Genomic DNA, 25387 nt, shown 5'->3' on the forward strand with positions numbered 1-25387 from the left:
AACTAATATGACAATTGAATACTTGAAATGTTGCTAGCATGACTGAGGAACTGAATTTTTAACTTTATTTAATTTTAATTGGTTAAAATTTAAATGTAAATGACCCAAACTAGAGGAATGTACCTATGTCATTTAGGAAAAAAAAAAGGTCAAGGTTTTTATTACCCTGTAGAATATTAACTGGTTTCGTATGTAACCTAGCAATCTTAGTCTAACTTTTTTTTCCTCAAAATTCCTATAAATATCCCTTCCCTAGAAATGCTCTTTAAACCAGCTTTTACTGGCTCCCTCAGTGATTTAGGTAAAATCATTCCATTCACATTAAAGAGATGTTTTGTTTCGTTTTGTTTTTTATGGACGTACCTGTGGCATATGGAAGTTTCTGGACCAGGGATTGAATCTGAGCTGCAGCTGTGAGGTATGCCACAGCTGTGGCAACGCTGTATCCTTTAACCCACTACACCTGGGCAGGAATTGAACCCAAGCCTCTTCAGGGAGCCAACCCGCTTCATGTGGAGTTCCCAGGCCAGGGATCAGATCCAAGCCGTAGGTGTGGGCAGTGTTGATCCATAACCCACAGTGCTGCCTGGGGACTGAACCTGTCTGTGTCCCAGAGCTCCAAAGAAGCCACCTCTTGTTGAGTCACAGCAGCAACTCCTGCAGTCAGATTCTTAACCCATTTTGCCACAGTGGAAACTAGAGAGTCATAGTTTTAACTTCTTGAAAATCATGTAAACAAAACAATGTGTTAAGTGTAGTGTAAAAGGTATATAGTGGAATCAGGCTAATTTTTCTCTCCACCTAATCTCTGCCTGGAGTAAGCATGGTGATGTGAAACTCCTCTGAATTGTCCAAGAAAGTGATTCCTGAGCTGACTCTTACAAGATGAAATAGGCTTTTATTAGGCAAATGAGGTAGGAGTGATCCTCTGGGCCAAAAGGAGCTTCTCAGGACTGGTTCATAAGCATTATATGCAGTTCGCTATAAAGTGGGAGATGAGAGGAGGTGCCTTGGGTCAGGGTGGAAATGACAGGTGAAACTGGACAGAAAGAGTAGCATCATGGTGTAGAGGAAAGGAACACTGGCTTCAGGGTTTGCCTCCTAACTCTATCTTGTTGGATAGCCTAGAATTAGTTAACTCATCTCTTTGAGCCTGTTTCTACAACTGTAGATTGGGAACATTAATAGCTTCTCTGTGGGATAATCACATAAATTACATAGTACACTATCTGGTGCTCTGCTTTAGAAGTTTAATAAATTATAGATTTATTTTTATTTATTTATTCACTTAATTTTTCGGGCTGCACCTGCGGCATATGGAAGTTCCTAGGCTAGGGCTTGAATCAGAGCTTTCAGCCCACACCACAGCCACAGCAGAGCAGGATACAAGCTGTTTCTGTGACCTACACCAGAGCTCATGGCAACACCAGATCCTTAATCCACTAATCGAGGTCAGGGATCAAACCCACACCCTCATGGATACTAGTTGTGTTCTTAACCTGCTGCATGGTAACGGGAACTTCCGATTATAAATGTATTTGTAGATGTTTAATAAGCAGGTATTACTACTAATGAGAGAGTGTTGAACAATTTCAAAAGGTGCCAAGTTTAAGCGCAGTGTAAAATAATCTATAACTGGAGTTCCTAATTGGGAGGTATTGGTAACTTGGTTTTTTGCTTTTATCTTTTTAGTGCTGCACCTGTGGCATATGGACCTTTCCCAGGCCAGGGATTGAATCTGAGCCACAGCTGCAGCAATGTTATATCCTTTAACCCAGTGTGCTGGGCAGAGGATTAAATCTGCACCTCCACAGAGACCTGAGCCGTTGCAGTCAGATTCTTAACCCACTGTGCTGCAGTGGGAACTCTGGTATTGTTAACTTTGGCAAGAACATCTTCAAAGGAATGGGGCAGAAAGTGTTGAAAGATGAATGGGAGTTGAGGAAGAGAAAGAGATAGCCAGTCCTTTCAGAAAGCTTGAAGTGAGAGCCAGAGAGGTGATTCAGTTCAACAGTTATGAGTTTTTTTTTTTTTTTTTTTAGACTGAGGAGAACTATTTCTGTATCCTGAGGGGAGAGAATGATGAAGAAAGCCAAAGATAATAAGGGGGGGGGGGATTAGAATAAGACTCATAGCAAGAGAGACAGAAGGGAAAGACACTGATGACACGAAAAAAACTAAGCAGAGGAAAAGGTAAAGTTCATGTTCCTCCACTTCCAATGAGAGTAGGTCTGACGTCGGGGAAATTGGAGGAGAAGGGAAAGTTTAATGCAGAGTTTGCATCCAAGAAAGCCCCTAACGGCCAAAGTCCATAACGTATTCTATTAGTCTAAATGGACCAAGTACAGACAATTTCAAAGTAAAGTAGGGAAGACTTTCCAAACCTTTACTTTTGGGAGGGAGAGAGGGGCCTAGAGAAGATGGGATGCCAAAATACAGTCTCGGGAACATAAGCATCGGGTCACAAAGGCCTCTGAACAACTGCCAAAATCAAGGATAAATACTAAGAGACGGAAACTTTAAGAGACAATTAAGGAAACCTAAACAATTGCAGATGCCCAGGACCTGCCAATCATCCCCTTTCTGTCTCTTGATTGGCCAGTACTGTGCAAACGCTCGGGATAACACGTTTATTTTAACATTGATTGGCAAGAGTAAAGAATCCATCTTTGCCTAGTGATTGGCTGGTAGGTCTAGCCTCTGGCCAATCGTGAAGGGGGCGGGCTGGTTAAGCGTCAGGTTTCCCTGAGTCGCCTTCAGCGGACGTACTGGTCAGCTTCCATAGTCCCTGGCTCCTTTTCTCCCTTCTCTCCGTCCCTAAAACAGTGTCCTGATGGAGCTTTCTTACCAGACCCTCAAATTCACGCATCAGGCGCGGGAAGCGGTAAGGAAAGCATATATAATAACAACAACAACAACGGTAACACCGGGAGTTCCTCTCCTCCTGTTTCTGCGGGCAGATTCGCGTGTCTCCGGTTGCTGTGGCGACAGAGTCCTCCGCCGGAGTGGCGCAAGCGCAGTGTGGGTCCTTCGGCCCCACAGTTAAAAGTTCGAGGACTGGGTTTGAGGCGGTGATGAAGGAAGGGTGGGTTTGGGACCCCGGCGGGACTGGGCTTGACAACGGTTTGATGAAAGGGACGTCAGGGTAGATTGTGACTGAGGAAATGAGCTGTCGAAGGGGAGGTGTTATTGATCAGACCGCGTCTTGACGGGCGAGCTGGTTTGGGGAGAGGTCAAAATGAGGTTGTTGAAAGGCGGGACAGCAGTGACCTGGAAGTTGGAATACTGGGTTCTGGTCCTTATTCATTATTACCAAGACTGAGACACCTTAGGAATTCAATTCCTTTCTCAGGCTTGCGTCCCCGCATTTAAAAGGAAGGTAATGGGCTTTATTTAATATTTTTCACAGGAAGATTACGTGAATTTTACAAACATACTATTTCCCATTGTGTGCCATCGGTTAATTGGCCCAGCAATACTTTCCACTACAAAAAAACGTGAATTGAAGATGTGCCACATGCCAGGCACTGGGGAGACAAAAACAGTGCGGGGGGAGGAGGGAGGAGGATGACATATGGAATTAGCACTTAAAAATACCAATATTTGTGCTCCACCTCCAGAGATTCTGCTTTATTGGTTTTAGTGTATCTTCTGCTTTGGTATTTTTTAAATCCTCAACAGGTGACTGATACATAGCCAGTGTTATTAACCACCACTCTAGGGTCTCTCACCTTTAAAAAAAAAAACAAAAACCCCTCAAAAACTAATAATACAAAAAAGGTAACCCTTTGTTAGGCCTCATACTCTCTACCTACCAACCTCTCTTCAATTTGTTACTCTCAGCTTCTGGAAAGGATTGGCTGCATTTGCCCTTGCTATTACTTCACCTCTGGATTGTGCTTCAGCCCATTCCAGTTGGAACCTGAACAACCTGCAATTTGGGTTGGCTTTTAATAAAGCAGATTCCTGAACCTCACCAGTAATTACCTGGTCAGAAACTCTCTGGGATGGGGATTTTTTTTTTTTTTTTTTTTGGTCTTTTTGGTCTTTTTGCCTTTTTCTAGAGCTGGTCTTGTGGCATATGGAGGTTCCCAGGCTAGGGGTCTAATCGAAGCTGTAGCTGCCGGCCTACACGACAGCCACAGCAACACCAGATCCGAGGCACATCTGTGACCTACACCACAGTTCACAGCAACGCCAGATCCTTAACCCACTGAGCAAGGCCAGGGATCAAATCCACAACCTCATGATTCCTAGTCAGAATCGTTAACCCCTGAGCCATGACAGGAACTCCTGGGGTGGGGATCTTGAAATCTGCGTTGTAAATGCACACTCCAGGTTTGAAAACCACTGCCCTCGGTGGATAGTCTTACACATTTTTATGACTTCCAATGCCAACTGTAGCCAACGATTCCCCCAAACTAACTCTAGACTGGACTTCTTTGCTGAGTCCCAAACCCATGAGATGTCCTAGAAGATGGAACATGTAGAGAACAAATTGATTTCTTGGCAAATCTATTGGGACATCTCAAGTATCTGCATGTTAACTTCTTCAATCCCTAACTTTTTTTTTTTTTTTTTTTCAGTCTTTTTAGGTACGCACCCACGGCATATGGAGGTTCCCAGGCTAGGCGTCGAATCAGAGCTACAGCTGCTGGCCTACACCACAGCCACAGCAATGCCAGGTCCAAGCCGTGTCTGCAACCTACACCACAGCTCATGGCAATTCCTGATCATTAACCAACTGAGCGAGGCCAGGCTGCGTCCTCATGGAGGCTAGTCAGATTCATTTACACTGAGCCATGATGGGAACTCCCTTCAATTCCTAACTTTTAACCTTCCTCTCTGGGTGAAACCACCGTTCACTCAATTGCTCAAATCAGAATTCTAGGAGTTATCTTTAGCTCCTTCTTCTTACTAATTCCTCCTCCCTGTCCTCTACATAAGGAAGACATTAGCAAATCCTATGGATTTTATTTCTATAATGGGTCTTTAATCATATCGCCACAGCCTTTATTTGGGTACAAGCCACCATCATCTCTCACTTGAACCATTTCAGCAGCGTCTTACCTATTCCTCCTGTTGGTTTGCTTCCCTCCAGTCCATTTGTCATCCAGCGATCAGAGTAATTTTTTTTTTTTTTTTAATCCTTTTAGGGCCACACCTGCAGCATATGGAGATTCCCAGGCTAGGGGTCCAATCGGAGCTGTAGCTGCCGGCCTACACCACAGCCACAGCAATACCAGATCTGAGCCGCGTCTGCAACCTACACCACAGCTCACTGCAACGCCAGATCCTTAACCCACTGAGCGAGGCCAGGGATCAAACCTGCAACATCATGTTTCTAGTCAGATTCTTTTCCATTGTGATACAATGGGAACTCCCTGGGTGAAATCCTTTTTTTAATTATTATTATTTTTTAATAGTTATTTCCCCAGTACAGATTTTTTTCTACCGTACAGCATGGTGACCCAGTTACACGTGTGTGTACACATTCTATTTTCGCACATTGTCATGCTCCATCATAAGTGACTAGACATAGTTCCCAGTGCTACACAGCAGGATCTCATTGCTAATCCATTCCAAAGGCAATAGTTTGTATCTATTAACCCAGGGCGAGATCCTTTTAATGGCTTTCCATTAAACTTGGGATAAAACCCCCAACCTTGACAAAATATACAGAGTACTATAATGATGTGGCACAACCTCTGCATCCAGCCCCTTTCTGCTTTGCCTTCACATTCTCTCATCTGACAGGTTTTCTCACTTCATATAGTTTGTACCATACAAATTATTATGTGATTAATTTATGTTATTATCTATTTCCTACATGGGATATAGCCTCTCAAATAGGACTCATGTAACTTAGAGACAGAGGCCCAGTCTTATTTTTTTGTTCTGTTCCTTAGATGTCACTGAGAGCCCTATTTCGGTATGCTCATTGATTCTTCAGCTTTTGGGGTCTTAGTCCAATGAATTGTGCTGTTTAGGGGTCTAGGGAGGGAATAAGGTTGAGGTGGGGGAGGTGATCAGTGAGTTGGATGAAATTGTACTGAATATCTACAAGGAATTTTGAGGCAATACTGGATCCTTAACCCACAAAGCGGGGCCAGGGGTGGAACCCACATCCTCATGGATAATAGTTGGGTTCATTTCTGCTGAGGCATAATGCGAACTTTTCTCCTATTCCCTTTTAAATTTAGTGTTCAATTAAAATAAGACTATATCCAATCTGTAAACTTTGATCACTTTCTTTTTTTCAAGTTGAAGGTTAGACCCTCTAACCTGTGCTAAGGGCAGGGAAGCTCTGAGAAGCAATTGCTTCAGTGTTTTAAATTTGCCCACACAATTAAAAACAAGTAGTAATTGGAGTTTCCGTCGTGGCTCAGTGGTTAACAAATCTAACTAGGAACTATGAGGTTTTGGGTTTGGTCCCTGGCCTTGTTCAGTGGGTTAAGGATCCGGCGTTGCCGTGAGCTGTGGTGTAGGTTGCAGATGTGGCTCAGATCCCATGTTGCTGTGGCTGTGGTGTAGGCGGGTGGCTACATCTCCGATTGGACCCCTAGCCTGGGAACCTTCATATGCTGCGGGTGCGGCCCTATAAAAGGCAAAAAGACAAAAAAAAAAAAAAAAAAAAAAAGTAGTAATTGGTATCAATGCAGAAGAGTGTTTTTTTAGGGAGTTCCCTTTGTGGCACAGCAGAAATAAATCCGACTAGAATCCATGAGGATGTGGTTTGGATCCCTGGCCTCACTCCGTGGGCTAAGGATATGGCATTGCCATGAGCTGTGGTGTAGGTCACAGACTTGTCTGTAGTTGCTGTGGCTGTGGTGTAGGCCGGCAACTGTAGCTCAGATTCCACTGATAGTCTGGGAACTTCCATATGAAGCCAGTGCAGCCCTACAAAGCAAAAAAAAAGAATGGTTTTTAGAAAGCTGTAATTGATCTGCACAGTCATGTGCACACAAAAGAATCTGAAACAGTTACTTTTATTTCTTCTGTGTCATTACATGTACTTTTCAAAAGTTGTGACTTTCTAATGTGAGACTTTTATATTAAGAAATATCTACTATAAGTGTTATCTAATTAATGAGGTGGCCAACTATGTTTTTAAATGTGTTGTTAAATGCCTTAGCTTTTATTAATTGCCGGGGCCCCTAAAAAAAAAAAAGTAATTGAAAATTTAATTACATCAATGTTTTTCTATAGAGAACTAAGGCTCAGTAAACTTTAAATGTTCAAACATTTAAGCATCTATTGAAATACCAATAGCTATAAACAATGCACAGTTCTAAATACTAATTAAACAAATCCTAAATCACCATAAAGCTAAGCTGAATTTTAAGTAACTCTTACATGAGAAAGATTAACCGCTTCACTACTGACCACTGCTATAGCCCTGTGGGCATCTTTTAAAATGCTGTGACTGCTGTTGAACCACATTCTTCCTGTGCTTGGACCAAGAAAGGGAGACTGATGAGACAACCTGGAACATTTTTGGTAATGTCACATTGCTACTTTTGGAGATTTGTTCTTTTTTTCTTTTAGAACACAAACTAAGAATATGAGAATATATAGATAAGAATTTGTATACTTTATGTTTTGAGTTAAAAACATCTTTTCTTTTGTAAAAGTAAACATTAACTTTATTAGGTTTTATTTATTTTTTAATTTCTTTTTACTTTTTAGGGCCTCAAGTGAGGCATATGGAAGTTCCCAGGCTAGGGCTTGAATCAGAGCTGCAGTTGCTGACCTACACCACAGTCACAGCAACATGAGATCTGAGCTGTGTCTGCAACCTACACCACAGCTCACCACAACGTGGGATCTTTAGCCCACTGAGCAGTGTCAAACCCACGATCCTTATGGATACTAGTTAGGTTGTTTCCACTGAGCCACACTGGGAAACTCCCAGGTTTTATTTTTAAGCACAAAAAGTATAGTTCTCAATCTGCTTTCAAAAGTGAAAGAGTAAATGGTTCCAGATTAGCCTTCCTGCTATATGTAACTAAGAAATTGGACTAGTTTTCAGACATTGGACAGCGTGATCATGAAAGAAAGTCTACTGCCTGAAAGTGGTAACTGCATTCTGACGCACAAGGGAGAATGTAAGCAGAGCACAGCAGTTTGCAAAGATGAGACAGAGAGTAGGATTTGGGAAGACCTAGGTGGTTAGAATTGAGAGGGAAGAAGACCAGGGAGGAAAGAGATTTGCAAACAAATTGCTCCATACTTCAAAGCTTTTAGCTGAATTCTAAGCTGTGCATATGAAGTATGAAGTTGAGGAAAAACCAATTACCAGGAACTAAAGCTGAATAGCTACTAGTGCTCATTGAGAGACAATTGAATTCCATTCAACTTGAGTGGAGACTTCTTGCAGAACAAGAGAACATTTAGTACAACTTTCAGACAGGAATGCATTAAAGAGTGAGCTAAACCAGCCTTAGAATAAAGGTGACTTGAAATTATCTCTTTCCTAAAAAGCTTAATTGGATCAGACTTAACTTGAAAACATTAAATTACCTGCCCCACAAAAGGCCTCAACATACTTAAAAGAAGGTAATAAAATCTAGAGATTCACAGACTAACATCCAAGAAAAAATAGCCATCATAAAAAACAGGAAAAGGTGTCAAAATCAGGACAAAAAGAAGATTCAATAATACAAGAAAAGACAAGATTAGCAGACAGGATCTTTAAGCATAGCTATTATAAGTATGTTTAAGCATTTAAGGAAAACATGATTATAAAGAGAAAAACAGAAGATAAAAGAGGATTAAAATGGAACTTATAGATTTGGAAAATATGCAGAATTGTTTCTGGGTCCTCAAGTCTGTTCCATTGGTCTATTTGTCTATTTCCTATGCCAGTACCACACAGTCTTAATAACTGTAGTTGTATCCATTCTCGATAGCCACTAGAGCAGAGACTTCTACTTGTTCTTATTTGTCAAATGGTCACAGTATTATTGACAACATGTATTTACATATTTTAGAATCAACTTGCCAAATTCCACAAAGATTGCTAGATTTTGATTGGGACGGCATTGAATCTGAAGATAAATTTGAAAAGAATTGACACTTTAAAAATAATGTCTTCCCGGAGTTCCTGCTGTGGCACGGACGGTTGAGAATCTGACTCCAGTGGCCACCAGTGGCTACAGAGTGAAGGGTTCCATCCCCAGCCTGGCTCGGTGGGGTAAAGAAGGCAGTTGTAGGCTCGGATGCAGCATCATTTCTCTTTATTTTGTAATGTGATGCATTAACTATATTGCTTGATTCTTTCATATTAAAATAACTTTACCTCATTCCTAATATGCACTGAGGTTTGATATTACGTAATGCTGATTCAATTTGCTAATATTTTGCTTAGGATTTTTCAAACCACTGGCCTGGGAACTTCCCCATGCCATGGGTGGGGCATAAAATAATAATAATAATTATAATAAAAATTTCTTTCAATTGAAGAATATATTATTTTATTTTATTTTATTTTTTTTGTCTTTTTGCCTTTTCTAGGGCCACTTCCGGGGCATATGGAGGTTCCCAGGCTAGGGGTCTAATGGGAGCTGTAACCGCCGGCCTACGCCAGAGCCACAGCAATGTGGGATCCAAGCACCTACACCACAGCTCAGGGCAACACCGATCCTTAACCTACTGAGCCAGGCCAGGCCAGGGATTGAACCCACATCTTCATGGATACTAGTTGGGTTCATTACCACTGAGCCACAATGGGAACTCCCTGGTTTCTTGGTTTTTTAAACTTAATTTTATGCTTACTACTAATACATAGAAATGCAATTGATTTTGTATATTGATCTTTAGCAACATTGTTAAATTCATTTATTAATTCTAAGAATTATCTGTGAATTCTTTTGATATCTTCACATACACAATAAAATTATCCATGATTAAAGACAAAGTTAGGAGTTCCAGCCATGGCTCAGTGGTTAACAAATCTGACTAGGAACCATGAGGTTGCGGGTTTGATCCCTGGCCTCGCTCAGTGGGTTAAGGATCCGGCATTGCCCTGAGCTGTGGTGTAGGTCACAGACATGGCTTGGATCCCGCATTGCTGTGGCTGTGGTGTAGGCTGGTGGCTACAGCTCAGATTAGACCCCTAGCCTGGGAAACTCTATATGCTGCGGGAGCTGCCCTAGAAAAGGCGAAAAGAAAAAAAAAAAAAAAAAAAAAAGACAAAGTTAATTCTAATTGGAGCCGTAGCCACCAGCCTACGCCAGAGCCACAGCAATGCAGGATTGGAGCCTCGTCTGCGACCTACACCATAGCTCACGGCAACTCCAGATCCTTAACCCACTGAGCAAGGCCAGGGATCGAACCCGCAACCTAATGGTCCCTAGTCGGATTTGTTAATCACTGCGCCACGATGGGAACTCCAATTCTTTTCAATTTTTATGCCATTTGTTTATTTTTCTTGCCTAATCTTAGATGCTTAGGGCCTCCAATATACTACAATGTTGAATAGAAGTGGGGATGAGAGCCATTATTGTCTTTTCCCCAGTCTCAAAAGGAAAGCTTTTAACATTTTACCCTCTAGTATAATGTTTACTGTAGTTTTTTTTGTAGATTTTTTTTTTTTTTTTTGTCAAGATAAGGCAGCATTATTCTACTCCCAGTTTGCCCAGGGTTATTGATTTCTTTATTTATTTTTCTCCTTAGGGCCATACCTGTAGCATACGGAAGTTCCTAGGCTAGGGGTTGAATTGGAGCTGCAGGTGCAGGCCTTCACCACAGCCACGCTAACACCGGATCCAAGCCACATCTGCAACCTATGCCTCAGCTTGCAGCAATGCTGGATCCTTGACCCACTGAGTGAACCTGCATCCTTAAGGACTTGATAACGGGTTTTTAACCTACTGATCCACAATGGGAACTCCTATTTTATTTTTATTTTTTATTTTTTTGTCTTATTAGGGCTGCTCCTGTGGCATATGGATGTTCCTAGGCTAGGAGTCAAATTGGAACTGTAGCTGTCTATGCCACAAGCCACAGCAAAGGGGGATCTGAGCCATGTCTGCCAACTACACCACAGCTCACAGCAATGCTGGATCCTTAATCCACTGAGCAAGGCCAGGGATCTAACCCTTGGCCTCATGGATGCTAATTGGGTTTGTTAAGGCATGTGGGCTAAAACCTAGGCGCCTTTGTTCTGTGGAATGGGGTGCCTCCTGACCCCCCACTTTTCTAAATGTTAGAGTCTTCTGTGCTTTGTTATGCTGCGCCATCCCTCTTCCAGGATCTGTCTGTTTCCTTCTAATGTTGCCCTGTAGTGCTGGACGTGGCAGCAACTTCATAGTTCCCAGTCAGATTCATTTCTACTATGCCATGATGGAAACTCCTACCCTACGATTTAAAAAACAAAAACAAAAACCCATGGAGTTCCCACTGTGGCACAGGGGTTTAAGAACCTGACTTATCTCTGTGAGAATGCAGCTTCGATCCCTGCCCTTGCTCAGTGGGTTAAGGATCCAGCACTGCCATGAGGTGTGGTGTAGATCACAGATGTGGCTCAGATCTGGCATTGCTGTGGCTGTGGCATAGGCCAGAGCTGCAACTTCAATCCGACCCCTCATCTGGGAACGTCCATACCTGCAGGTGCAGCCATAAAAAAAAAAAAAATCCTATGCTAAGTACTTTATTTATTTATATAAATGCAATCTGAAGGTAATATTTATTAATTAATACTGTGTCTTATTTTCTGCAAAAAGGCAAGTTAACAACAAAAGTATAATTCTTCTTAAAATCCTCAGTGAGAATAAGGCTTCTCATCTTCAGAATTCTGAAGTGTTCTCTAGGCAGGGAGGCCATGGCTGTGGCATGTAGTTTCACTGGTGCAATGCTTGAAAGCTATAGGAATCAGAGTCCAAAATTTCTGCAAAACAAAAGATTCTGGTCTCCTTTGGAAGTCCCATTCCCTACCCCCCCCCCAGCCCTGTATTCCTTCCCCTGAATTCTACGTCCATGGCCGGGCCTCAATTCATCGTCGAGAGAACCTATTCTTGAAATCTTTAGTTGTCTTGGCCATCATCGGGGTGATTTTCTTTGCAGGTTTCTTGCCGCTGACCACCCTTGTCAGGTGGATACTGGTGGTGCTTGAGCAGGTATGGTCTCACTTCTCATGGATGAGGTTAAGGTTGCTGTTGATGGAGGGAGTACAGCTGCTTCCTGTGGGTACTGGGCTGGCTTGATCTTGACTTCTTCCAGGAGAGCTGTTCTTCCTATTTCAAATCTCTTCTGTTTCCTTCTAATGTCAGAAAGTGGCCTGGCCACAGAGTTGAAAAGGATCATCTTTGCTTGTTGGCCTTTGGGCTTATTGGCATGAAAAGATTGGATATTCACTGTCAGTGCTTGAAGCTGCTGTTTTTGGGCATCCTGAAGCCGCAGGTACATCTCTCTCCATGACTCGTGCTCTTTCGGTGTTTCTTTCCTAAAATTTTGGTGACAGTGGATTTTCCACAATTTGTCAGTCTCTTTGACTAGGACATGGTTGTATTTCTTTATTCGATACAGCTGATCAGGTGCACAGCTCTCCAGAATGGGTTCAAGAACTGAATATGGGACTCCTCCCACTTTAGAGATTGAATTGATGTTGTTTTTAAGTATCCAGATGCACTGCTGGTGCAAGGTCATCATTTTTGGGGGGTAGGAACACCTGGAACCAGAAAACACTTGCGTCTTGGAATTCATTCTGCATCCAGTAAATCCAGCTTCTTCCTGGGGTAAAGACAGTGCTTTTTGCTTTGGTTGGAAGGAGGACATCACTTCAAAGGCAGGAAGTATATGGTAATTGGCCTGGACCCCGGGTGATGGGAAGTCTGGCTGCACTGGTAATGCATCAGTGGAGACCTTTTCCAGCTTGGCCCAAACATTTCCAGATGGCTGCAGCTTCTCTGATTTGTTTTCACTCGCCTTAGGTAGTTCCTGAATGGAGTCCAAGTTTTCGCTTGAATCATGTTTTTCATGTCCTTTTTCTTCAAGAGCAGTAGCTGATATTTTCATGATCTTTTTCTCCCCAGTTTGGTCGTAGCTGAGGTATGACTCAAAAGACATAATGGGTGGCTTGCATTTATTATCCACATCTGTCTCCTGAACTTCCGGGAGGGAAGCTACTGGCTTTCCATCTAAATGGGGAGGTCTTACCTTCCCTTCTTGAATCTTTCGGTTATTAAAAACCTTCTCTTTCACCTTGGGCAACAGGCCTCCTGCCCCCTCTGCTAAGACTAAGCAGTCGAGACTGCTTGTTTCTGCCAGATTGGGTTTCCTCTGAGTCTTCCTGCTTTTGCTTTTTTTTTTTTTTTTCTCTCTCCCGGCAGAATAGGGTCCCGGGCGCCCAGCGGGGCGTCGGGTGGGGCGTTTTTGCTTTTGCTTTTTAAGGTCGTTGTCTGAAGGTTGTTGGAGGGGAGGTGACAACTGGATGTCAGGGCCCACTCTTTCCTTCTCCTCCTTGGTACCACTAGAGGGCGGAGTCTCCTTTGCGCTGTTCCGGGAGAGGGGCCATGGACTTTCTTCTCTGGAGAAAGTGAGGCCTGATTTCTGGCTGATCAAAGCAGACGACTTCTCCTGCCCCTTGGCTCCCACTGGGCTTCTGTCCCTGTGCGAAGACTGGTGCCCTCTGCTTGGACTCCCAGCTCCTCTCCCCTGGGAGGCACGCAGGTGGTGGTCTTGGCCTAGCCCTCGTTTGCCCTGAGGGGCATCAGAGAGGCCATCTCCAGGCTTCTCGTGTGCATTGCAGGCCTTGGCCGGGTGTCTGTGGCGGTCCCCGGACATCAGATGAGGACGCGTAGGCCATGGAGGGGACCAGCCATAACCAGAACATCCCTGATAGTTAGAATAAGCTGGAAAAACCTTGTGGCACTGCCTTCTGTCGTAGCCCCTCTCCCTGCCCCTCCCCCATCTCTGGGACCGGTGGCGGGGCCTCGCGAGCTCTCAGGGGTTTCGGTGCTTCTGTCTCTGCTCAGGGCGGTGCGATCTGCTGTTCCTGGCTGCGTGGCATTCGCAGGCGTCTGTCTCCATTGCCTCCTCTTCTAGAGGAGCGTCCCGGGACCGCGGTTGGGAATGGCTCTTCCCCGGGTCCCTTTCCACAGGCTCAGAGTTTCTGTCCAACGGAGATGGCCTCCTCCTTCTCCAGTGTTCTCCAGGTCCTGGCCAGGCTTCCAACTCACTGGCGTTTGCCCGTGACGGGCCGTATGACCCACCACGCTCTCCATGAGAACTACCACAGGGACCGGCGAGGCCAAGGGCGCTGCACATCTCTCCTCAGCCTCCTCTGGTCGAGGCGGGCGACAGGCCCTGCGGCTCCTTTGCAACCTGGAGCCCAGACGCCGCCCAGTGGCCCTGCCAGGCGCTCCCTAGGGCGCACAGAACTCGGCCCCACCTCTGCACTCGGAACCCCACATGGGAACAGCTTCCAGCGCGGAGCCCCCTTCCCGAAGGGGCTGCGAGAGGTGCATTGTACCTGGATGTCCTATCCTCTAAATCTCTGAATTAGCACAGCTTCCCCTACCCTTTACTTTCTCTATTTTAATTTTATTGATATGTAATTGACCTACAGCAATGTATAAGTTTAAGGTATACAGCATAATTTGACTTACATGTATCATGAAATGATATCATAAGTTTAGTGAATATCCATCATCTCACATAGGTACACAATTAAAGAATAGAAAAAAATTTTGCCTTGTGATGAGAACTCTTAGAATGGATTGGCTCTCTTAACAACTTTCATATGTAATGCATAGCACTGTTAACTATATTTATCACGTTATGCATTATATCCCTAGTACTTGTTTATATCTTATATATATCTTATATATATATATCTATATATATATAAGATATATTATATATCTTATAACTGGAAGTTCATACCTTTTGATCCCCTTCCCCTACCCACTGCCTCCGATAATCACAAATCTGATTTCTTTTTCTATGAGTTTGTTTTTGAAGTATAATTCAGCTGCCACATTATGTTAGTTCCTGTTTTACAACATAGTTATTCAATATTTATTTATTCAATATTGATACACTTAAAGATGATCAACACAATAAGTTTTGATCTTTCATTTATGAAAAGATATTACATAGTTATTGACTATATTCCCCACACTGTACATTTTCTACCTGTGAGTTATTTAACAACCAGAAGTTTGTACCTCTTAATCTCCCTCACCTATTTCTTTCCTCCTCCCCTCTGAAAATGACTAGTTTGTTCTCTGTATCTGTAACTCCTTTTTTTTTTTTTTTGTCTTTTTGCTATTTCTTTGGGCCGCTCCCGCGGCATATGGAGCTTCCCAGGCTAGGGGTCTAATCTGAGCTGTAGCCACTGGCCTACGCCAGAGCCACAGTAACGTGGGATCCGAGCTGTGTCTGCAACCTATACCACACCTCACGGCAACGCCGGATCGCCGGATCGTTAACCCGCTGAGCAAGGGCAGGGACCGAACCTGCAACCTCATGGTTCCTAGTCGGATTCGTTAACCACTGCGCCACAACGGGAACTCCTGTAACTCCTTTTTTGTTTGTTGTGTTTATTCATTTTGTTTTGTTTTTCAGATTCTACATTTATGTGAAACCATATGGTATTTGTCCTTCTCAGTCTGATTTGCCTTGCTTAGCATAATACCCTCTAGGTTCATCCATGTTGTTGCAAATGGCAATATTTCATTTCTTTCTGTGACTAATATTCAACTGTATATATATGCCACATCTTCTTTATCCAGATGGGCACTTAGGTTGCTTCCATATCTTGGCTATTATAAATAATGCTCAATGAACGTAGGGGTGCATATATCTATTCAAATTAGTATTTTTATTTTCTTCGAATAAATACCCAGCAGTGGAATTATTGGATCATATGGCAGTTCTATTTTTTTTTTGAGAAATCTCTGCTATTTTTCTTTTTTTTTAATTGTTATTTCCTCAATACAATTTTTTTTCTCCTGTACAGCATGGTGACCCAGTTACACATACATGTATATATTCTTTTTTCTCACATTATCGTGCTCTGTCATAAGTGACTAGACATAGATCTCAATGCTTAACCGTAGGATCTCATTGCTAATTCACTCAAAAAGCAATAGTTTGCATCCATTAACCCCATATTCCCAATCCATCCTACTCCTCTCCCTTCCCTTAGGCAACCACAAGTCTGTTCTCCAAGACCATGATTTTCTTTTCTGTGGAAATGTTCCTTTGTGCCATATATTAGTTTCCAGATATAAGTGATATTGTATGATATTTGTCTTTTTCTGACTTTCTTCACTCAGGATGAGAGTCTTTAGTTCCATCCATGTTGCTGCAAATGGCATTATTTTGTTCTTTTTTATGGCTGAGTAGTATTCCATTGTGTATATATACCACATCTTCCTAATCCAGTCATCTGTCAATGGACATTTGGGTTGTTTCTATGTCTTGGCTATTATGAATAGTGCTGTAATGAACATGCAGGTGCATGTGTCTTTTTTAAGGAAATTTTTGTCTGGATATATGCCCAAGAGTGAGATTGCTGGGTTGTGTGGGAGTTCTATGTATAGTTTTCTAAGGTACCTCCATACTGTTCTCCATAGGGGCTGTACCAGCTTACATTCCCAAGAGTGCAGGAGGGTTCCCTTTTCTCCACACCCCCTCCAGCATTTGTTATTTGCGAATTTATTAATGATGGCCATTCTGACAGGTGTGAGGTGGTATCTCATGGTAGTTTTGATTTGCCTTTCTCTAATAATCAATGATGAGCTTTTTTTCATGTGCTTGTTGGCCATCTATATATCTTCCTTGGAGAAATGTCTATTCAGGTCTTTTGCCCATTTTTCCATTGGGTTGTTGGCTTTTTTGTTGGTGAGTTGTATATTTTAGAGATTAAGCCCTTGTCAGTTGCATCATTTGAAACTATTTTCTCCCATTCTGTAAGTTGTCTTTGTGTTTTCTTTTTGGTTTCCTTTGCTGTGCAAAAGCTTGTCAGTTTGATTAGGTCCCAGTGGTTTATTTTTGCTTTCACTTCTGTTGCTTTGGGAGATTGACCTGAGAAAACATTTGTAAGGTTGATGTCAGAGAATGGTTTGCCTATGTTCTCTTCTAGGAGTTTGATGGTGTCTTGTCTTATATTTAAGTCTTTCAGCCATTTTGAGTTTATTTTGGTGCATGGTGTGAGGGTATGTTCTAGTTTCATTGATTTGCATGCAGCTGTCCAGGTTTCCCAGCAATGCTTGCTAAAAAGACTGTCTTTTCCCCATTTTATGTTCTTGCCTCCTTTGTCAAAGATTAATTGACCATAGGTATCTGAGTTTATTTCTGGGTTCTCTATCCTGTTCCATTGGTCTGTATGTCTGTTTTGGTTCTGTACTGTTTTTCATTGAGGCAGCACCAATTTACATTCCCAGCAACAGTGCAGGAGGGTTTCCTTTTCTGCACATTGTCATAAACACTTGCTATTTGTTGTCTTTTTGATAATAGCAATTATGATAAGTGTGAGGTGATATTTCATTATGGTTTTGATTTGTATTAATCTGATGATTAGTTAAGATGTTAAAAATATTTTCATCTGTCTTTGGGCCATCTGTATGTCTTCTTTGGAAAAATGTCTATTCAGAGTTCTTGTTGTGGCTCAGTGGTAACAAACCCAACTAGGATCCATGAAGATGCATGTTCGATCCCTGGCCTTGCTCAATGAGTTAAGGATCGGGCATAGCTATGAGCTGGGGTGTAGGTTGCAGATGGGGCTCAGATATGGTGTTGCTATGGCTGTGGTGTAGGCTGGCAGCTATAGATCCAGTTAGACCCCTAGCCTGGGAACTTCCACATGCCACAGGTGTGCTCTAAAATGCGGGGGGGAAAAAAGGAAAAAAAGAAAAGAAAATGTCTATTCAGATCATCTGCCTATTTTTTAATCTGGTGGCTTATTTTTTTGGTGTTTCATTATATGAGTTCTTTGTATATGTTGGGTATCAACCTCTTGTTGGATATATTGTTTTTGCAGATATATTCTCCCATTCAGTATGTGGCTTTTTCATTTTGTTGATGGTTTCCTTTGATGTGCAGACTTTTTAGTTTGACGTAGTTCATTAAGCTTTGCTTTTGTTTCCCTTATCTGAGGAGACATATTCAAAAAAAAATATCACAAAGGCTAGTGTCAAAGAGTGTACTGCCTATGTTTTCTTCTAGAAGTTTTATGGTTTTAGGTCTTACATTTAAGTCTTTAATCCATTTTATTTATTTCTGTGTGTGGTGTGAGAGAGTATTCTAGTTTGATACTTTTGCATGTAGCTGTCCAGTTTTCCCAACACTATTTATTGAAGAGGCTGTCTTTTCTTCACTGTATATTCCAGTTTCCTTTGTTGTAGGTTAATTAACCATATTAGCGTGGGTTCATTTCTGGGCTTTTTTTTTTTCTTTTTCTTTTTTTGCATTTTAGGGCCATACCCCCAGCATATGGATGTTCCCAGGCCTAGGGGTAGAATAGACCTACAAATGCTGGCCTTCATCACAGCCACAGAAATGCCAGATCTGAGCCATGTCTGCAACCTACACCACAGCTCACAGCAATGCTAGATCCTTAACCCACTGAGCAAGGCCAGGGATTGAACCTGCATCTTCATGGATACTAGTCAGATTCGTTTCTGCTGAGCCACGACGGGAACTCCTGTGCTCTCTATTCTGTTCCATTGATCTATATGTTTGTTTTTATGCCAGTGCTATACTGTTTTGATTACTGTAGCTTTGTAGTATAGTTTATTTGTTTATTTACTTAACTTTTTTTAAAAAAATTTAAGTATAGTTGATTTGCTATGTTTTGCCAGTTTATAGTGTAGCTTGAAATCAGGGAGTGTGATACCTTCAGCTTTGTTCTTCTTTCCCAAGTTGCTTTGGCTATTTGGGGTCTTTTGTGATTCCATACAACTTTTAGAAATACTTGTTCTAGTTCTGTGAAAAATGCCATTCTTACTTCAAGAGATTACATTGAATTTGTAGATTGCCTTGGGTAATGTGAGTCATTTTAATAATTTTCATTCTTCCTATCCATGAATATGGTTTATTGTTCCATCTTTTTCTATCATCTTTATTTTCCTTCATCAGTGTCTTATAGCTTTTTTTGAAACATCCTTCCACCCCTCGCCTAAATCCCATTTGATCATGGTATATGATCCTTTTAATGTACTGTTAAATTCAGTTTGCTAATATTTTGTTGAGGATATTTGCATCTATGTTTATTGGTGATATTGGCCTGTAACTTTCTTTTTCTTTCTTTCTTTTTGTGATGTCTTTGTTGAGTTTTGGTATCAGGGTTATGCTGGCCTGGTGTTTGAAAGCATTTCTTTTTCTGCAGTTTTTTTTTATGGTTTCAGGATAGATCTTTACTATTCTATAATACTTGGTAGAAATCACCTGTGAAGCTATCTGTTTCTGGACTTTTGTTTGTTAGGAGTTTTTTTTTTATTATTACTGTTTAATTTCATTACTGGTAATTGGTCTATTCATATTTTCTGTTTCTTCCTGATTCAGTCTTGAGAGATTGTGTATTTCTAGGAATTTGTCCATTTCTGCTAGGTTGTTTATTTAATTGGCATATAATTATAGTAGTAGTCTCTTATGGTACTTTGTATTTCTGTGCTATTGGTTGTAACTTCTCCATTTTTATTTCTGATTTTATTGATTTGGGCCCTCTTCTCCCCTCCCCTTTTTTTGTTGAGTCTGGCTAAGTTTTATCAATTTTGTTTATCTTTTCAACAACCAGCTCTTAGTTTCATTGATATCTTCTATTTCTTTTTTAGTTTCTATTTCATTTATTTCTGTCTGATTTCTTTCCTGCTGTTAACTTTGGGTTCTGTTTTTCTTTTTGCTACTTCCTTTAGGTGTAAGGTAAAATTATTTGAGACTTTTCTTGTTTCGTGAGGTAAACTTGTGTTGCTGTAAACTTCCCTATTGGAATTGCTTTTACTCTGTCCCATAGATTGTGGATAGTTGTGTTTTTGTTTTCATTTGTCTCCAGGTTTTTAAAATTTCCTCAAGGATCCATTGATTGTTTAGTAGCGTATTGTCTAGACTCCACATATTTGTGTTTTCCCCCTTGTATTTTATTTCTACTCTCATAGCATTATAGTTGGAAAAGATGCTTTATATGATTTCAGTTTTCTTAAATTTATTGAGACTGGTTTTGTTACCATCCTTGGCTCTTGGCCTTCTTAATCAATGGAAATTGATAAGAGGCTGGACAGGAAAATTCAGGCAAGGCTTTGTTGGGGCTCCTGCTGTAGTAGGGGGGAGCAAAAACAAACAATAGTTTCCACTGCTTTCTTGTTCCTGGGCTGGGAGTGGTGGGGGGAGGTGGAGCAAGCTGTTTCCTTATATGGGGTGAGGGTTGGGTCAATTCCAGGGGTCTGGCTAGAGGGGTGGCTTAGGTGGTCTGCCCATCCCTTTGGTGGTGGTGTGTTTGCAGAGGGTATGTATAGTACCCTGCTTTTGTTTCCCACACTTTGCTTTTGCTCTTGGCTCTTCAGAAGTGGCAGTTGGGTTTTTTTAGTTTTTCTGTATCTTTGTGCCCATTATTTACCCAAGTGTGCACATATGCAGTTATTTTTAGTGCTTTATGGTTTCTTTGTATTTTGTTGCTCGAGGAGATGTTTGTCTGGTGCAAGCATTGCAGCCACTGCAGCAAAGGGTCCTGGGTCACAGACCCAGATCCCCACCTGTCTCAGTTTTGTGGCCTAGCATGTGATCTATCCTGGAGAATGTTCCATGTGCACTTGAAAAGAATGTGTAGCTTACTGCTTTTGGATAGAATGTTATATAGATTCAGATAGATAGATAGATAGATAGATATGGTCCATTTGGCCTAAAGTGTCCTTTAAGGCCAGTGTTTCCTCATTGATTTTCTGTGTGGATGTTCATTGATATAAATGGGGTTTCAAATTCCCTTACTGTTATTGTATCACTGTCAGTTTTTCCTTTTGATTTATATATTTACATGCTCCTATGTGGGATGTGTATGTATTTACAATTGTGTTATTGGATTGACTCCTTGATCATTATGTAATGTACTTTTTTATCTCTTGTTACAGTCTTTGTTTTAAAGTCAGTTTTATCTGGTATAAGTATTGCTACCCTGGCTTTCACTTTCATCTACATGGAATACCCTTTTCCCATCCCCTCACTTTCAGTTTGTGTGTGTGTTTATTTTTTAAATTTTTTATTATAGTGTAGTTAGTTTACAATATTGTGTCAATTTCTGCTGTACAGCAATATGACCCAGTCATATATATATATATATATATATATATATATATATACACACACACTTTCTTTTTCTCATATTATCTTCCATCATGATCTGTCTATCCCAAGAGTCTGGATAGAGTTCCCTGTGCTGTACTCTAGGACCTCACTGCTTATCCATTCTAAATGTAATAGTTTGCATCTACTAACCCCAAACTTCTAGTCCATCCCACTCCCTTTTTTTTCCCGCTTGGCAGTCACAAGTCTGTTCTCCATGTCTGCAAGTCTGTTTCTGTTTTTGTAGATAGGTTCATTTGTGCCACAATTTAGATTCCATGTGTAACTGATATCCTATGGTATTGTCTTTCTCTTTCTGACTTACTTCATTTAGTATGAGAATCTATAGTTGCATCCATGTTGCTGCAGATGGTATTATTTCATTCTTTTTTATGGCTGAGTAGTAATCTATTGTATATCTTCTTAATCCATGTATCTGTCATTGGACATTTAGGTTGTTTCCACATCTTGGCTTTTGTGAATAGTGCTGCAATGAGCATACAGGTCGTGTATCTTTTTCAATGAGTAGTTTTGTCTAGATATATGCCCAGGAGTGGGACTGCTGGATCATATGGTTGTTCCATATTTAGTGTTTTGAGGAACCTCCATACTGTTTCCTATAGTGGTTTACCAATTTACATTCCCACCAACAGTCTAGGAGGGTTCCCTTTTCTCCATACCCTCTCCAGCATTTGTTATTTGTAAACTTATTGGCCATGCTGGCTGGGGTGAAGTGATAACTCATTGTAGTTTTGATTTGAATTTCTCTAATAATTGGTGATGTTGAGCATCTTTTATTGTGCCTGCTGGCTATCCATATGTTTTCTTTGGAGAAATTTCTATCTAGGTCTTCTGCCCATTTTTCCATTGGGTTGTTTGGTTTTTTTGCTGTTGAATTGTATGAGTTGTTTGTATATTTTGGAGATTAAGCCTTTGTTGGTGGCATCATTTGCACCTATTTTCTTCCATTCAGAGATTGTCTTTTCGTTGTTTTTGTTTTTGTTTTTATGATTTCCTTTGCTGTGCAAAAGCTTGTAAGTTTGGTCTCATTGGTTTATTTTTATTTTTATTGCTTTTGCTTTGGGAGACTCACCTAAGAAAACATTTGTACAGTTGATGTCAGAGAATGTTTTGCCTATGTTCTCTTCTCGTAATTTTATGGTGCCTTGTCTTATGTTTAAATCTTTAAGCCATTTTTGAGTTTATTTTTGTGAATGGTGTGAGGGTGTGTTCCAGTTTCATTGATTTACATGTAGCTGTCCAGTTTTCCCAGTACCACTTGCTGCAAAGACTGTCTTTCCCCCCATTTTATATTCTTTCTTTTTTGTTGAATATTAATTGACTTTAGGTATCTGGGTTTATTTTTGGGCTCTCTATTCTGTTCCATTGGTCCACATGTCTGTTTTTGTACCAGTACCACACTGTCTTGATTACTATAACTTGTAATATTGTCTGAAGTTTGGGAAAGATGCCTACTGCTTGTTTTTGTTTTTTCCTTCTCAAGATTGCTTTGGCAATTCTTGGTCTTTTATGGTTCCATTTAATTTTTTTTGATTATTTGTTCTAGTTCTATGAAAACTGTCATAGGGATCACATTAAATCTGTAGATTGCTTTGAATAGTATGGCTATTTTAGCAGTGTTAATTCTTCCAATCCAGGAGCATGGGATATCTTTCCATTTCTTTGAATCCTCTTTAATTTCCTTGACTAATGTTTTATAGTTCTCAGCATGTAAGTCTTTCACCTCCTTGGTCATGTTTACTCCTAGGTATTTAATTTTTTTGGATGCAATTGTAAAAGGTATTTTTAAAATATTCCTTTTCTAATGTTTCATTGTTAGTATATAGAAATGGAACCAATTTCTGAATGTTAATCTTATATCCAGCTTATTGTATATGTCTTTGAATCTAAAGTGAATCTCTTGTAGGCAGCATATATGTGGGTCTTGTTTTTGTATGCCTTTAGCCACTCTGTCTTTTGACAGACCATTTAGTCTGTTTAGATTTAGAGTAATTATTGATAGATATGTACTAATTGCCATTTTGTTAATTGTTTTGGGGATTGTTTTTGTAGTTTTTTTCATCCTGTCTTTTTCTTTTGCTCTCTTCCCTTGTGATTTGATAACTTTCCTTAGTGTTGTATTTGGATTCCTTTCTCTTCTTTTGTGTATGTACCTATTACAGATTTTTAGTTTATAGTTATCACAAGGTTTATATATAGCAATACAGATACTATAAGATGCTCATCTTTTAAGTTCAAATGCATTTTAACAATCCTGCATTTTATTCCCCCATGTGTACTTTTTTTGACATCATATTTCCCATCTTTTGTTATCTACTTAATATGGATATAGATTTGCCACTTTCTCTCTTATTATATTTCTTGGACCCCTATAATATGAATGTTAGTACCCTTGATGTTGTTCTACAAGGTCTCTTAAACTCTCCTCATTAAAACCTATTCCCCCCCCCCTTTTTTTTTTCCAGCTTGGGTGAGTTCCACTATTCTGTTTTTCAGTTCCCTGATCCATTCTTCTGTATCATCTAATCTGTTGATTAGATTCTAGTGTTTTGTTTTGTTTTTTTTTTTTTTTTTAATGGAAGTTCCTGAGCTAGGGGTTGAGCCACAGCCACTGTAGAAGCAATGCCAAGTAGTTATGGAGGTTCCCAGGTCAGGGGTTGAATCGGACCTCTAGCTGGCAGCCTACACCACAGCCACAGCAACACAGGGTCCCAGCCATGTCTGCAACCTACACCACAGCTCACAGCAACGCCAGATCCTCAACCTACCAAGCAAGGCCAGGGATCAAATCTGCGTCCTCATGGATACTGGTCAGATTCATTTTTGCTGAGCCACAATAGGACCTCCTGGACATAGTCTTGACCGGCATCTCCACCCCTCCTACCTGTCTTGTTGTGGTTCCTTCTTTATATCTTCAGTTGTAGAAGACTTTTTCTGCTAGTCTTCAGTCTTTTTCATCAGTAGTTGCTCTGTAAATAGTTGTAATTTTGGTGTGCCATTGGGAGGTGAGCTCAGGGTCTTCCTACTCCACCATCTTGACCATTCTTTCCTATTTTATTTATTTTTATTCATTTATTTATTTATTTTTGTCTTTTTATCTCTTCTAGGGCCGCACCTGTGGCATATGGAGGTTCCCAGGCTAGGGGTCCAATTGGAGCTGTAGCTGCCTGCCACAGCCACAGCCACAGCAATGCCAGATCTGAGCCGTGTCTGCAACCTACACCGCAGCTCACGGCAACACCAGATCCTTAACCTATTGAGCAAGGCCAGGGATTGATAGTGCAACCTCATGGTTCCTAGTTGGAGCCACAACGGGAACTCCTATTTTTATTTTCAAATGACACTGACTCGTTCAAGAAACCATGTCGGTAGTTCTGTAGAACATCCTCTTCTAGATTTGTCCGATTGCTTCCTTGAGATTTCATCTGCTGTTCTCTCTCTGGTGAACTGGAAGTTGGTTCTAAAGGATTGATGGGTTTAAGTTAAACCTTTAATTTGCCTCATAGGGGATACTGAGAACTTCATTGTGCACATTAGGAGACTGATCACACCTTACCGTGATCTCTCCATGCAACTGTGTTGCAACTAGAAAGTAGCCTGTGTGAGCATAAGCTTTTGAAAATAATACAAATATTATAATTCCATAATCTAGTTTCATGTTTCATCATAATGGCATGGTAGGGAAAATCCCCTGTGTTTCAGTAGGCCTGAAATCCCAAATTCTATGACCATAAATTATAGTTAATCTATAATCAAGATTAACAACAAATGCCTGCCTTCATGGAATACTGTTCCTGAGCATAGTTGACCTGTTCTGACTTTGTATTAAATAGAATCAGTGCCTTTCCTGGCTCTGTAGACATTCCTTTTGCTTATCAAGTTGTGCAGCATTTGGAACTTGGGAAGTTTCCTGGTAGAAACAGGAGGTAATCAGGAAGCAAACAAAAAACAAATTAGAACCTATGAGTATACATGTTAAAGCTTTTAAGTGAATATTAGATGCAGAGACTGTAAAATAGACCTATAATAAAAACATTTGAAAGAAGAAATGTGTCCTTTTTAACTGTTTGTTTTTGAGATGGAAAGC

The 25387-nt window shown here is 40.9% G+C and overlaps 2 protein-coding genes across 9 annotated transcripts in view; one reads left to right on the forward strand and one right to left on the reverse strand.

Moving 5' to 3' along the window:
* Positions 1 to 2758: 2758 nt before the first annotated feature.
* Positions 2759 to 25387, forward strand: part of KATNAL2 (katanin catalytic subunit A1 like 2) — a 108663-nt gene continuing 86034 nt past the window's right edge. For all 8 annotated transcript variants that reach the window (XR_014808416.1, XR_014808402.1, XR_014808409.1 and 5 more), the window contains exon 1: positions 2759 to 2884. Coding sequence is in view for 3 of the 8 variants with exons in the window: in XM_021092685.2 (XP_020948344.2) it covers positions 2834 to 2884 (51 nt within the window). In the remaining 5 variants the exon portion in view is untranslated. The remainder of the gene's footprint in view (positions 2885 to 25387) is intronic.
* On the reverse strand, positions 11996 to 14268 carry LOC110260788 (elongin-A). Its single transcript, XM_085020584.1, is given in 4 exon segments — positions 11996 to 12198; positions 12201 to 13255; positions 13257 to 13309; positions 13396 to 14268. Coding segments are annotated over 4 exon segments (2184 nt in total).

This window comes from Sus scrofa, chromosome 1 (assembly GCF_054392235.1).
Source record: "Sus scrofa isolate SSC_HxYL_T2T_F1_AM1 chromosome 1, Sscrofa_HxYL_maternal_Yorkshire_Landrace_v2.0, whole genome shotgun sequence".
NCBI classification, from domain to species: Eukaryota; Metazoa; Chordata; class Mammalia; order Artiodactyla; family Suidae; genus Sus; species Sus scrofa.